General features: G+C 36.0%; 1 protein-coding gene across 5 annotated transcripts in view; it reads right to left on the bottom strand.

Annotated features, from left to right (window-relative positions):
* Positions 1–16,279, bottom strand: part of LOC124798095 (proton-coupled folate transporter-like) — a 263,038-nt gene that overhangs the window by 104,048 nt on the left and 142,711 nt on the right. The window contains exon 1 of one of the 5 annotated variants that reach the window (XM_047261339.1): positions 8,275–8,307. The exons of the other annotated variants lie outside the window; for them this stretch is intronic. Within the exon in view, the coding sequence (XP_047117295.1) occupies positions 8,275–8,302 (28 nt within the window). The 5' untranslated portion in view covers positions 8,303–8,307. Of the gene's footprint in view, positions 1–8,274; positions 8,308–16,279 lie in introns of those variants that run through there. 5 annotated transcript variants of the gene reach the window in all.

Genomic DNA, 16,279 nt, shown 5'->3' with positions numbered 1-16,279 from the left:
TCTACTGGGAATTCAATAAACTGTGCATAATGATCACTGAAGCCTGTATTCATATTTCCAGATTTGTATAAATATTTATCTGTATTTATTAGTATCTGATCTATAGCACTGCTTGACGATTTGGTGACTCTGGTGGGGGATTTGATAGTTGTTTGTATGTTTTAGGTTTTTAATAAGGCCTCAAGGTTTAATCTGTCTTTTGAGTTCTTGTTGAAATCTATATTAAAATCACCACATATGATGGTTGTTTTACTAACTATTTTTATACTGTTAAGTGCCTTTTCAAGATTTTCAACGAAAGTAGTTACGTTTCCATCTGGGCTTCTATATATGCAAATAACAATTATATTTAAATTTGTCAGTTCTGTAGCAGAAATTTCGAAGTTTTGCTCTTCCCCTAGCTGGTTAGTGAACTTTAAATTTTCGTGTTTGACGTCCTCTCTAACATATATGCATGTTCCTCCATGCATGGAGGTTTTCCTACAAAAAAAAGATGAAAGGGTAAAGCCCTCTATCCTTGTGTGATGTAACGTATTTTCGGATAACCAGTGCTCACTAACACATATAACAGTCACTTCTTTTAGTTCATCCGATAACAATATTTCTATCTCACTAACTTTATTTGATGAGGATTGTACATTTTGGTGCAGGAGCATAAATTTCGACGGTGACTTATTTACTAGGTTGTTTTGGCCTACCTTATGTTCGACAGCTGCACATGACATATCATTTTTAACACTTTTACAATTGAAGTTTTCTTTCCAGAGCGATGTTTTAGAAGATGAAATCAACATTTCTCTGGAATCACTTGCCATAAAAAACGTTGTGGTTCTTTCCTGTTTCGTGTTGGGCGAGTTGACTTGTAGTGTGATGGCGTTTCTGCTGTAATTTTTGGAGTTGTAATTTGAGGAACCGCAACCAGGCTAGATGGGGATCCTCTTCTTGCCGCTTCAACACTTCCTGAAGTCATTGGAGTAATATTCTCTTCATTTGAAATTGGTGATTCCGTTGCTGCTGCTGCTGCTGCAATTGGAGGCTGCACTAACCCTGGCTGATTTCGGTTTAATTGTTCCATGATTGCATCGCACAGTGCTACTTTCCCTTTCTTGTTTCTGTGCAATCCATGGGTAGTGAAATTCTCTCTTTTTTGACTGTCTGCATTAATATATGTCACATTGCTGAAGAGCTTACATATTTTCTCTAACTTTCGGTTTGTTGCTTCGATTTCTGCATTCACACACGATGTTTTGATGAGATCATGTCTCATAGGGATGCTTATTACGAAAACTTTCATGTCCATAACTTTTGCCAATGTTTCCCTTAAAGATCGCAAAGCGAATTTTGCCTCGTTCTTGTAGACATCGTTTGCGCCAGCTAAAATAATGCAAGAGTTACAACTTCCATGGTTACTGTGTGTTTCAATATGCTGAGTAACTTCTTGCAGTGGAGCACCTGGCTTCACAAATCCAATAACACTTTCATTTATTAGTTTTTCGTTCATGATCTTTGCCAGTCCTTTTCCATGACTATCAGAAAATAAATAAATAATGCCAGCATCTTGTTTTTTACGTTGACTGTTTTCGTTTGTTGTTTTCGGTTCCGAAACTTTCGTTTGTATATCTGCTTCACTTTGTCTGTTCGTTTTTTCTGATAGCACACTGAATCTGTTTTTGCTCACGATATTAGAATCAGTCAATAACTTTCTTTGAGAATTTGACAGTTTACTTTTCACTACCGGTATGTTTGGAAGTTCGCGATTTCGAGGAAAGTTTGATCTGTTTTCATGCTTTTCCGCTACCATGCTATAGTTGTTTGTTTGCACACGTTTTTGTTTACTTTCAGTTCCTTGCAACAGTTTTTCTTCAGATGGCTGTATTCCATGATTTACTACATTCGCTAAGTACTACCTACAACCCGAAAAAAGAGTAGTGATGAGGAATCAATTAAGAGCCATCAACACAATGATGTGTGGAATGATTTTACATCAACACTTAGTGAAGCAGACAACCATAAATTTCCTAAATTTATGCTAGATGGAAATACAGGGTGTCCAAAAAGTCTTTCCCTGATTACATAAATTGATAACTCAGGCTAGAAGTAAGGTACAAATATGAAATTTGTGTCAAATTGTTTACAACTATCAAAGTTTTTTTTCTGTTTTAGGTTCGCAGTACATAAGTAGAGGATGAGGTGCAGTGCCCAAGAAGCCATGGTAACCAATCAGGAGAAGGTACAGTGTGTCCTGCGGTACCATGAGACACGATCACCAACCACAGTGCAGAGACACTTCCAGACAACATTTGGAAGGAATCCACCTGATGTTAAGAGCATTAAAGCCTGGTATGAGAAGTTCAAGAACACAGGATTGGTTGCTGACCTTCTGAGGTCTGGTCGACCAAGAACTTCAGCAGACAGGGTGGAAGCTGTAAGGCAGTCTTTTCTGCGAAGTCCGAAGAAATCGGTGTGCAGGGCCTCACGTGAATTACAGATGCCAAAAATCTCTCTCCATGAAATTTTACACAAACATTTATTGTTCTGATAAAAAGTGCAAATCGTTCAGGCATTGTTGCCCAATGACAGTACACGTTGATATGACTTTGCGGTTGAAATGCTATCACGTATTGAGGACGATGGTGGTTATCTCAGACGAATTGCCTTTACCAACGAAGTGACCTTTTTTGTCGGTGGAGTAGTGCATATTTGGGGTTCACAACCCCCTGGCAAGGTCATGGAGTGCACCAGAGGCAGTCCAAAAGTGAATGTTTGGTGCGTAATCGAATTATCGGGCCATTCTTCTTTGCTGAGGCTACCATCACATCTGCAGTGTAACTGGACATGTTGCAACTGTATGCTGTTCCTCAGCTGCTTCAGTATCACCCCGATGTCTTGTTTCAGCAAGATAGTGCACCGCCTCATTGGGGTTTGGACGTTCGTGCCTATCTCGATATGAGCTTTCCTGGGCGATGGATTGGTCATGATGGTCCAACTGTTTGGCTTTCATGCTCTCCTAACATAACCCCATTAGACATCTTTTTATGGGGTTATGTCAAGGATGAGGACTACCTAACATGTGTACCAGATCTTGAAACCCTGTGGCAACGGATAACCACAGTCGTTGAATCGATCTCTCCAGTGATGTTGGCTAATGTGTGGACGGAAATTGCATATTGCCTAGATGTGCTACGTGCTACCAAGGGTGCTCATGTGGAAGTTTACTGATGTGTGAAAAAACTTTGATAGTTTGTAAATAATTAGACACCAGTTTCATATTTGTATTTTACTTCTAGCCTGAGTTATCAATTTATGTAATCAGGGAAAGACTTTTCGGACACCCTGTATTTATCTTGTGTTATTTCGCAAGGATGTTACCCAGTACATTTTCAGACCACAACTAAATTAGGTTTGTAGTCAGTCATTTATTAGTAAATGCAGTACAATGGGGTACACTGAGGGTAGATGATTTCAAGTCTTTTATTGATTTTGAAAGGGAATTCAAAGCCAAGTGCTGGAATGAGGGATCACAAAAGAAAGTTTGATTGATATGATTGGGGTTGAAATCAAATAACAGCATTGAATATAGATGTAGAATGGATGGGATACAGAGATTTTGTTGAATGTCAATAACATAAAGTAAAATACCACAGTGATTCAATGAATGAGGATCACTTACTGAAAGTTATTATCAGCCCCTACTGTGGAAAGAATGAGATAAGTTATTAGGAAAAGACTGGGGAAAAGTTAATAGCATTTTACAATATTTGAAACAGCTAGATATGATAGAATACCAGTCAAAAAATTGGAACAATAGTCATACAAACACAATCAGGCACAGGTGTAGACAAGGCCAAGCTAACAGTCACTTTACGGAACAAAGAGAAATGAATACAATAACCAACAAAACAATACATTGAGATGTAGGTGGAGAGATGTCGATCAGAGTTCAGGACATAATTTCATAATAACAAAAAGAGGAAAACCTGATAAGCTTTGGGAGAAAGGCTTGACCTTCTGAAGCTGTTGCAATTGAGCCGGTGTCACTGGAATCTCTTGTGTTTAGGTGTGGCAAAAGTAACATGATAATATATGATTTATTAGGTGAGAATCAATATATCACTAAAATTTACATCTGATCATTGATAGATAGCATGATTAATATGGATTCAGGCAGTGAAATTTATGTTGTGGACCAGAATTTCTTAATGATTTATAATTTGATGCACTTATTACTGACTCTGCCAGTCTCTAGAGTGAAGTTAATGGGAAGAACAGAAACAAACAGTAAATCAGTACAGTTGGAAATCTCAATCCATTTTTCTATTTTCACATACAATTTAAAGTACCTTATGTTCCTTGTATCTGATTTAAAAAACCCTAGCTTTCTGAGGAAGGACTGGCTCTTAGATATATATATATTTAAAAACAAAGATGATGTGACTTACCAAATGAAAGTTCTGCCAGGTCGACAGATACACAAACAAAAACAAACATACACACAAAATTCTAGCTTTCACAACCAACGGTTGCTTCGTCAGGAAAGAGGGAAGGAGAGGGAAAGATGAAAGGATGTGGGTTTTAAGGGAGAGGGTAAGGAGTCATTCCAATCCCGGGAGCAGAAAGACTTACCTAGGGGGTATATATATATCTTTGCCTTTACAAATGTCTGCTTGTGTCTGTGTACGTGCGGATGGATATGTGTGTGTGTGCGAGTGTATACCTGTCCTTTTTTCCCCCTAAGGTAAGTCTTTCCACTCCCAGGATTGGAATGACTCCTTACCCTCTCCCTTAAAACCTACATTCTTTCGTCTTTCCCTCTCCTTCCCTCTTTCCTGATGAAGCAACCGTTTGTTGCGAAAGCTTGAATTTTGTGTGTTTGTTTGTGTGTCTATCGACCTGCCAGCGCTTTTGTTTGGTAAGTCTCATCATCTTTGTTTTATATATATATATATATACACACACATGATACAGCATGAAATTAACAGGATGATAGATTGGGATGTAATACAAATTCCTAACAGTTGCTATAATAACCCACCAGTTGTCTTTAAGAAACCAGATGGGGTGGTCAGGCTAGTGCTTTATGTGAGGACACTAAATATGGTAACAGAACCAGAAAGAGACAGACCTCTCAAAATAAATGAGTTGTTGGCTAGTTTTGTGTGGGTGAAGTATATTAGTACTATGGATTTAATACACGATATTGCTAAATTAAACTACATGATATGTTGCACAAATCTCTAGAATTTATATTCAAAGATAGAGCTTGTTCATTCAAGATTCTACAATTTGGATTAAATGTGTTAGTGAGAGGTTTCATAAGAGTTCTTAATAAGGTAATTGGGCATGATCTGAAACACAAGATGTTGGTATACATAGACAATGTACTAATAATATCACAAACCTGTGAATATTACATATGTTGGATAAACTAATATCTTGATGACATTTGCAGGTAATTACCCTGAAATTATCCAACTCTCAATTTGGTAAGACTGAAGTTAAATTTATATGACATGTGATAAACAGGGAAGGAATAAGACCAGACCCATGTAAGCTTCACATGATTAATAAATGTCCAGGACCATCCAAGAAAAAACAACTGCAAGCACAGTTAGGGATAGCAGCATTTTGCAGAAAATTTTTGAACAAATCAGTCCTAAATTCACTAAATATGACAAAGTTATTAAAACAATATTCACTAGGGTGATGGACACAAGAATGCACAGCTGAGTTCTTAACTATTAGGGACAGTAGTGGTATTGACACACCACTACTGTTGCATTTCAATTTCAGCCAATTATTTTATCTCACAACAGAATCCCTTGAATCAGGTCCCAACTGTACCAAGAATCATATTTGGGTGTTGTAGTGGAACACAAACCTATAACTTTGCATGCCATATATTCACACTCACAGAAAGTAATTATGGCATATCTGGAAAAGAGACATTGGCAGTAGTATGGACATTCAAGAAGTTTAAATACCTATTAAATAATGCAAACTCCAGATAGGAGTATCAACAATGTAGGAAAAGATAGATTGCTACTTACCGTTAAGAAGACATGTCAAGTTGCAGACAGGCATGATTAGACACTCACATATAGCTTTTGGTCACAGCCTTCACCAGTAAAGATACACACACACACACACACACACACACACACACACACACACAAATTGCAAGCACACCTCACGTTGGTGTTCCTGTGTGTGTGAGGTATATGTGTGTGTGTGTGTGTGTGTGTGTGTGTGTGTGTGTGTGTGTGTGTTTCAAATGGCTCTGAGCACTATGGGACTCAACTGCTGAGGTCATGAGTCCCCTAGAACTTAGAACTAGTTAAACCTAACTAACCTAAGGACATCACAAACATCCATGCCCGAGGCAGGATTCAAACCTGCAACCGTAGCGGTCTTGCGGTTCCAGATTGCAGCGCCTTTAACCGCACGGCCACTTCGGCCGGCAATGTGTGTGTGTGTTTCTCTCTTTACTGATGAAGGCTATGGTTGAAAGCTATATGCAAGCATCTTTCAAACACCATTTAAATGTATTCAACAGTTCGAAAATAGGACCGATGGATTAAGCATGACAGAAACTCCACAGAGTCACTCTTCGAGTAACTCTTTGCTATGTACACTATTCAGCCATGATTAATTGATAACATGTTACATATATGTTGGGTATGGTCACTTTGGCCCTAAGAAATGTACCATGCGCATTAAAAAGTGTTATTACTTTGAAAACATGCACATACAAGTTAAAAAAAAAATTACATCAGTGCGAGATATGACAGAGAGGAAAATACAGATGACAAAACTACACACCATGCTACATGCCAGAATATCCAGTCATTTTTGGATTTAGTAGCAATGGACTTCTATTGTCCACTGCCTCAGTTGGAGGAAGGTATTGTGTTAATTTTTGTCATCCTGGAATGCTGATCGAAACTGGTTAAATTGTATCCACTGAGAAAAGCCATAACCCACAATGCCATACTGAAGCTGAGAGATCATTGTTTGAAGCAAGTAGGGAGACCAGAACGTTTGCTATTGGATAATTAGTGACAATTTACAGCAAGGTTGTTTAAGGTATTCCTAGCACTGGAAAAAAATCAATCAAATCTCCATATTCCAGTACCATCCAAAGGTTCACTGTATTACATGGACAAGTCCCAGAGATTTATGATGCCTTGTTGATCAGTCTCAGAAGTTTTCAGTCAATGTCAGACATTGCATTAAGATTGGGGTAAATATTAGTTTCTTCAGTATGAGCATATTCTATTACAATGTTATAAATTAGAGTTTTGTTAATTCTTGGTACACAAGATTGAAAATTTAATTTTTGAAATCAAGCCATAGGAACCAAATGTCTCCAATTCATATTTTTCCTCTGAAGCTATTGGGAAATTCCATTTTAATTTTCACAGACTATTAACTGCTTCCTAGTGTTGAATTTACAATTTTCAAACCTAGCTGAAAGTTCCACACTGGGGATCTGTGTGCTGTTACACCTATATGTGATGTAAATGCACAGCTGAGCATCAATTTATGAGCTTATGCTTCCAGATTTTAATATACAATATACATAGGAACAGCTTGTTTCATTATTTTTTACTTTATCTTCAAATTTTATGCATGTTATAACCTTATTTGAGAAATATAATGTCAAAAGCACACACAGTGATACAAATGAACATAATCTCAAAAATTCATTGCATGGTAAAACCCAGGTGTCAATCAAAAGGATCTGCAGCATTTTTTAAAATAAAGAACCCTTAACTGAGGAAATAAATAATGAACAAGGATTACATACAACAAAAGCAAACGTAATTCACTCAGTAGTAAAACTGATAATGAAAACTATTAGAGGAATGATAAATGCTTGTAGACATATATCATATTTGTTGTATAAATTGTTTCTCTAACAGACATCTTGTCATGTTTGCCCTTCAACGATGGCTTTTAATGTCTGCATTGAAAGTGGACTCACATATCGAATTTTTGTGTTCCACTTTGGGATACAATTCTGCCCTCATTCATCAAACCATTGCTAATATTTCTCAGACTGTGCCCATCAACCAGAGAACAATTTATGAAGATCTTGCCGAAGACTGTGCTGCTGTTAGACTGTATCATTGACATTCTTTTCTCTGGAGAATAACTCATGCAGTTTGTATTGCAGTCCTTGAAAATTCAAAATGTCCTGCACATCTTTCAAATATTTGACTCTTACAATGCTTTGATAAGAAAATTCTTTTAAATGGAACATTAAAATGTTACCTTTGGTATAAATGGCAACTCCTTCCATCTGCAATGAACTCTTTGCATATAAATCAGAAGATATGTACCTGTCAAAAGGAAGCTGTAATATTTCTACACTACATCAAGTGATGCTCAGAGGTAGAAATGTCTGAGTCAAGATCAGTTAGCAATGCATCTATTTTATCTCTGGTTCCCGTAGTATTTTGATGAAATAAAGCTTTCTGAGTCTTTTGATACAATGCCCATTACTTGCGCTAAATTCCAGCAATAAAGCAACTATCTTAAATCAGCAATACCTCCTGCTTTCCTTCATCAATTACCTAGAACCAAGAATTAAGCAGTGTTAATGGAAAAGTTGGAGGGAAGTAGTAATGTATTATACAGATATTTCTAGTGTTACATATTTAAGTACTAATTTTTATTAGAAAATGTTAGTGTATATTGTGAATATTAAGCTACCAGTAGGAGATAAACAACACCTATTTAATATGACTAAGCAGCTATTTCAAAGTTACAGTTTTTCTGCTAATTTTCAATCTTATATCTAGTTAGCATAAGCACAAACAGTATAAATCAGTATAGTGATTTTTTGCTGTTAATATACTGTTCAGGTTAAGTTTATTTGAGCTGTTGTTCTTTTGTTAACACTTTGGAGACTAACCAATTAGAAGATTCGGGCCTGGGAAACTTGCCATTTATACCCTTATCCAAAGCTTTCGTGGCACATATGTAATTGATGTATCTTCAAGATAAACACTTACTACAATGAACCAGGCTTCAGGATTTACATTTTACATTTACTTTAATATTTTGATGGATTACGTATTTTAAAATAATGAAGACTTTCCAAGGTAAAAGTGCAGTCATTCATCACAGCAGCTGTTATATTAGCTAATATTTCTTTCAAAATAATTCCAGAAATTGACAGCCGAAGGCAGCACCAGTCAAGGGACAGAAAGGGAGATATCTGCAGATTATTCTCATATGAAATGAGTCCAGTTTTTGAGACATAGGTGGCTTGCATATGAAGAAAAATAATGCCTGACCTATACTCAGGAATGGTCTTTTTAACAGTTGTTATCATAAACTTCAACTTACTTCACATACTCAAAGGTCTCCCTGCCTTATGGAACAGTTTTCGTGGGGAATCAGTAGTACAGTGTGTACATTTGATTTCAGATCAGTATTATGACTTCAGAAATAGAAATGTTGGAGAGAGAATGATCTAGCTCAAAATTACACCTAATTTTGTTACATGATTGTCATTTGCATCAGAATATAACAAAAATGTCTCACATTGTTTTGTAACATACATCACAATTTTTTTTCTCAACTAAAGTGTTCAGCATGTTGGTGTTACGTGCCTTCAGTACGTTCTCACAATGAGTAATAATGAGATTTGTGACCAAAAATGTCAGTTAATTATTCTGTCAGTGCCCACTTAAATTTTCCTCAGTGTGAGAGTATTATGACTGATTCATCATACTACTGGAATAAAAATTGTTTCCTTTCAGCATGTTGAATTTCTATTTCACTTAGAATTTTGTAACAGTCCTCACAATTAGTCATTCATAAATACTCACAAAAAATACCTTCCTATCCAACAATTGACATAACAGTGACTTTTCTAATCTTATACTTGTATCTTCAACAATTTTCTTTTTACTGATAACAATAGCTGTACCAGTTAACACATCCATTAAAGTTGATCACAGTCTCATCTCAATTATGCAGTTCCTGAAACCAAAATTCATGCTTTTGATGTTCTATTAAAATAAACTCTCACAGGTCCAGTTGCATTTCAGCAACATCATTATGCAGTTCTTCAACACCAATCAACCTTAATGTTTGTAACTTAACGTACTTAAAGATGCAAGTGTCTCTGAACTATTTGGATAAAGGTCAAATGCACTTAGATGGGCTGATTACCAAGGAATGTTGTTTAATAATTATCTTCCTATGAGTACTACTATGCAGCTGACATGATGTTCTCCTCTCAGATTGTTTCTTATTCCCAGTATTCATTTCTCTACTTCCTCATGCGTTGACAATAAATATGATGAAATCACATCTCATCAGTCACACAACAAGAGGAACTTGGTTTAGTAGTCATACATTGTGGAGCAGAGGTAAACAATTTATTGTGTGCAGATGTGGGGTAGATGGAGCACTGTTGAGGGTTTCAGATAATGGGTTGCAGGTGTATTGAAGCATCCATGGTGCAAACAGTTGCATCTCTTGGTAACTAGCATCTGCTAGAAGCTGTGATGTTTAAGTGCCTTCTGACTCATATCTCAAGTGTTGATTTAAGATAGTGGTATGCTCACAAATTATTTAGCTGAAGATAAATAGATACAAGGTGCTGCCCATTGCAGAGGGCACATCTAAGCATGTACAGGCTGTCTCAATCTTTTGGAGTGCTGCTAAGCAGTGAGTGGGCATGTTGGACATTGGAAGCTCCACTTTTAGGCAGATATGTAAGAAACAAAGGAAAATAACCAATAGATTGGAAAGGAAAACCAGTGTGTACTCAGATTTTTCCTCAGTGTATCCTCAGAGATGTGGAGAAGGTTCTGCTTTTGAACATGCTGGATGTGGCTAGTAACAAATTGTAACTTACAAGGCAAGAATGATGTCTGCCCAGTTAGTTCAGACATCATCCTTGGTTCCGTTAGAAACTTGGATGGATTGCTGAAGATGGCTACTTCCATATCTGAAGCAGATGAATGATTCATGATTTGCAACATCATTCCACAAACCGATCAGAGACAATTGGTTTGGAGCTGATTGAAGTCAAAAACAATTCTGTGATGTTCTCATATACCAATTATTGGCAGATATTTTTAGAACATATTTAACAAGCCAGCCTTTCACACAGTAAACAGCCACTCAGTTAGCAGAGAATTTACTGTGTGCACACAGAGCTTTTAGTTTAGACGAATCCAACCTTCCCACCTCTATAAGCCAGATGATGAATGACATATGGATTTGGAGAGAAGAGTAGATCAGCTACATTAAGTACAGAGGTGAACACTCATCCTATCAGGAAAGAAAGGTAAAATGTCAACATGGGATTATTTAACTGCAGAAGTCTGCATTAGAATGTATCAGATATAGACCCTGATAACATCCATGTAATATTAAGAACAGAAAGTAGGCTGAGGCCAGAAGTGAATAGCAGTGAAATAATAAATTCCAGTTGGGGTGTGCAGGATAGGTAGGTTGGATGTCAATGGGAAACTCATGTGACTGATCAAGTAGCACCAACAAGAATTCTTGAGATGTTATTCTGCATATTTTATCTGAACATTGGATTAATCAGTTTTTTGAGAACTGACTGATGAGATCAAAATCTTTGATCACCTGGTGACTAACAGATCTTAATGTTTGAACTGAATTAACATAGACAGTACTCAATATCTAACTGCTCACTTCTGCACAGAAAAATATTATTTATGTCAGGCACTTGGCGTTAGAAGAAAATTACTAAGATAACAAAAATTTAAAATACAAAAATCAAGCCAACTCTATGTAAAGGTACAGAATTATTTTATAATTTAAAAATGAATAGCTAGAATGCCTGTACCCTTGAAATTTCAAATAACTGAGTTATCATGCTCAGTGACATGTAGGATTTGTTAAAATGAATTAGTTAGGTATTTACTACTATTCCACATTTGGTTGGTGCATTCCGTTATGTTCAAAATAGTCCAGGGTCATCATGCAGCACTGCAAGACTGCCACCTGACATGTTTACATTGTTGCAGCTACATGTCTCAGAGTCTGCAGCACTGTGTGGAGTGTCATGGAGTACCTCCTGTAGGAAGTTCAGTGGTAATGAGTGTACCTAGAATGAAGAGCTTCTCTAGGATATGAAGAACCTCAGAAGAATTGAGGGTTATTGTTGATCGGATTTTGAGTGGCAAGCACATAATCAGACTATTGTAAAGGCTATGTTAAAACTTGGTACCTGAATAATAAATAAATTGCTTGTGAGAAATGTATTCTTTCACACTTATTCCAATAGTAATTGATTAGTATGAGGCAGGATTCACTTCAGAGCAAATTTCCAATCAAAATATTTCAATCCCATGGTCAAGAAGGTGTAGTCATATGAGAATTTCTGTGTAAATTCTAGAACCACTCAGCCTTCTACAATCTCAAACACACGATATTGTGGATATGAGTGTGGGATGGTAGAATCCTACACACTGTGCTTCACATGATTAAGTGTGCAGGTTTAAAATCAGTTGCGGGAAGAAAGTAGACACGGTGGGTTGGACAGCACCGACAAGTACCTGTCAGGCAATCCATAGATGTTTTAGTGACTTGTGAATTGTGGTTTATTAGTCTCATAATGTACATAATCTAAATCATTTGATTCAGGTACAGGAGACACATCAAAATTTTGGTAAAGCTTTACCATATACATTCAACGCCTGATTTTAACAAATGGTACCATAACAATAATACAATATAAAAATACACATACAATATAAAACTAACAATTAATTACAACTGATTTTAACAAATGGTATCATAATAATAATGCAATTTTGTTACACATACAATAAAAGACTAACAATTAATTACCCCTTGCTCAAATTATCATGTCATCCTCTATGAATTCTTCTACTGTGTAAGGAAGAACCATGGAGTTTATATGCAGCTCTGTGCTTATTGTGTCATTGACTATCGTTTTAAAACAAGAACAGTTGAAGAAGTACTCTTGCAGACTCGTGATGCAACCTTATTAGAGGCGAGACTCATTTTATGATTCATGTTAAGAAAGGTCATGGTATCCAGGTCAACTTTCTTTTAACTGTAACTCTATTTGTTTCTAACATCCGACTAAACAAGAGACTTGCAGGAAGTTACATATTCATGTGGAAAGTGAGATTTTTATTGTGTATGGAGGGCAAATACATCAGTAATTGATGAAAAGTAAAGTTCGTACGTCTACTTATTTCATAAGTAGAAAGTGTCTAAAAATTCCTGTACCTAGCATTACTTGATGGACAAGAAGTCAAGAGGGTTTCCAGCAGCCAGCTATCCAATAAAGGGAGCAGCTGTGAATTCCAATTAAGCCATCTTGTAAAGAAGTGGAAGGTGGTTTGGGGGAATAAGCTGATATTACCCAGATCCACACTCACACTTTAAGTCATCAGAACATTAGAACATCATGACCTTGACAGGACCAAGAAAACAGGAACATTAAGTAAAAAATGAGAGAAGAAGCTGTTATGTGTTGCCATAGCAACCAAACATATTAAGACAAGGAAATTACTCCAAGAAATTGGAATATGTTCAAGTATCCAACGGAGCAAAATTTAAATGGAAAAACAGTGATTTATTTTTTTTATTTGGTATGCGTATTCCATAGATCTGTACATGCAAGTGATTCGCCTGGATGTGGAGAAATGAAAAATTCACAATGATAAAACAGCAAAGAAGATTTCAACATATTTGTCTAAGAAGAAATACGCATAGAACGCTTCAGCTAAAAAGATCCAGTGTGGGGAGTATACAGCACTCATACACACATCGCGAAGACGCAGATGCAGAAACCAACATACACCCAACGCCGCCAACACCAGCTTCTCTTCACCGGTGCTGACCTGTCTCCACATCCAATCACCTACACAACGTGAATTCTATGCCAAATGAGTGAAACAAAAGTTGATTACTTTATTACGAAGTGGTACAAGATAGTGTTGAGTGAACGTTTATTGTGTAATTATCATATTTAAAGTTAGTTTTAAATGCTTACAAAAGCTAAGGCATATAAAATTATGGAAAATATACAATAGGTTGTGGAAACTCAAGACCCCGCTACGGCCATGAAAATTAGCAAAGAAGTGCCTGACTGGGCTGAGTTGATAAATTTAATCGAAGGTCAAGGTCTTAAGTTAATCTCAATTAAATGCCCAGAGTGAAGCTTTGAATGCTCAGTGTGTGACTCTAAGTAAATGCTCAGAATGAAACTTTAAATATTCAAATGACAAATTTAGGGTTGTTGAATGTCAAAGTTAATTCTCAAAGCAAAGAATTTAGTAATCTGTGCAAAGGCATGGGTGTTTTGAAGACTGAATATGACACTGTAAGTAATAAAGTAGAGAATTTAAAGGTAGATTCAAAGAACAAGTTGACAAATTCTTTGACCACACATATAAATCACATGTTTACTGACCTTAGTCAGAAATAGAATGATACTTTTCAAGATTTATTGAAAATGTTAGAACTTGACATTGAGAACAAATGTAATAATGTAGAATCAGAACTTACTCAAAAGTTAGGATCTTTTGAAAATGTGTACAATATTAAATATAGTGATGTAAGACAGGGAATGAATACTTTGAAACAGAGTGTAGATAAGCATAATGAATTAAAGCCAATTATTCAGTTGCAAATTACAGGTGTCAATACATGGGTAGACAATGTAGAAAGGAATTTCAAAGAGAAAATAGTTACCTCTGATGTTATAAATGTAATTAGTTTGGAGAAACAATTTGGAGAAATTATAGATCGAAAGGTTGCTGAGAGAATAACATCTGTCGGATCCTGATTTGTTTTTGGTCCACACTCACACATTAAGTCATCAGAACATTAGAAAGGTTGACATAAACCCTTGCAACTTTTGTCTTTATGGAAACTCAAAGATACTTTTAGGTGGAAAATCTGAAGTTCTCGGCTTGTTGATTAGTTTATATTTGTGTTGACTGCAATTTAATTTGTTGTCCAGTTGAATTCTAAGATATTTCAAACACATTGATTCATTTATGGTATGATTATCAATGTCTCCAGATAGCTACATTATGTAATATGAATCTTTGTGAGATTATGTCTTAAATTATGTGCTATGAATGTAATGTAGGCATGTTCAACAATCATCTGCAATGGCCTAACAAGGATCAGTTCAGGCATTGACTGGTTTGCTTTCAGTAGTAAAAATGATTACAGCTTTTGTAACATATTTTGAACTCATTGGAATATCATTTCTGTAGCCAGAGGTGGCTCAGGACTTGGAAGAGCAGTTAAATTAAATGGATAGGTCTTGAAAGAAAGATTATCAGTAAAGGTAAAGCAAGGGTAATAGTATGTAAGCAAATTAAATCAGTTGATGCTGAGATAATTAGACTAGGAAATGACATACTAAACTAGTAGACAAGTTTTGCTATATGGGTAGCAAAGTAACTGATGGTGGCTGGAGTAGCGAAGATATAAAATGCACAATATATTAACTTGCCAAGTCTAATTTTGTGCTTCACAAGGTCTCAGAACATACAACGGGAAAGTTTTCCTTGTTAATACTGTCATAATTTCATTTATGGGGTGTTGTGTGGTTTTCACAGTGAAGAAACCTTTAGAAAAACGAAACTGAGGGTCAATAAAAGAGCTCTCTTTAGAGAAATAAGTCAGCATTCTGTCATAGCTAACTTCCTCAATGAGCAAATTGGGTCTATAATTAAATTTGGTTCACTTACCTTTACTTAAATAGATGCTTGTTACTGCAACAAATTTTAATCTGCCAGGAAATATGCCATGAATCACTATTGATTAAAAAGGTAACTTAAGTCTAAGTCTATCAGGTTAGCTTAGAATTTTAACACTCTGCTGTAAACACCATCACAGGCTATAGAATTACTACTTGGTAGGGATTATATTTTTTAAATTAATGTCTGTTTGGTGGTGTGTGTGATGTCTTCTAAAGGTAGATTAATGCACCTGTTTTGTAACTTGTAACTGAATACTGCAAACAAATATAACGAGTGAATACATATTGTGGTATAATAACATATATAATCAAAAATTGAAATAGTGATGAAAGCAAAATTTCATCTCAAGCACACAGTGTAATTGCTTGAAAAGGAACTCATTGAACTTATCTCATTCAGTGGATTTACAGACATTAATAATGAATACCCAAAAGATAGTGTGATCAGATATATACTTTAACCTCTCATATTTGAAAAGGAATTCTTCAGCACTACAATTAGGTCAAAATAATGTATGCAATGAATTA

This window comes from Schistocerca piceifrons, chromosome 5, assembly GCF_021461385.2.
Source record: "Schistocerca piceifrons isolate TAMUIC-IGC-003096 chromosome 5, iqSchPice1.1, whole genome shotgun sequence".
Taxonomy (NCBI): domain Eukaryota; kingdom Metazoa; phylum Arthropoda; class Insecta; order Orthoptera; family Acrididae; genus Schistocerca; species Schistocerca piceifrons.
Note: the sequence above shows the minus strand (reverse complement) of the source record. Positions and strands in the feature narration are given on the sequence as shown.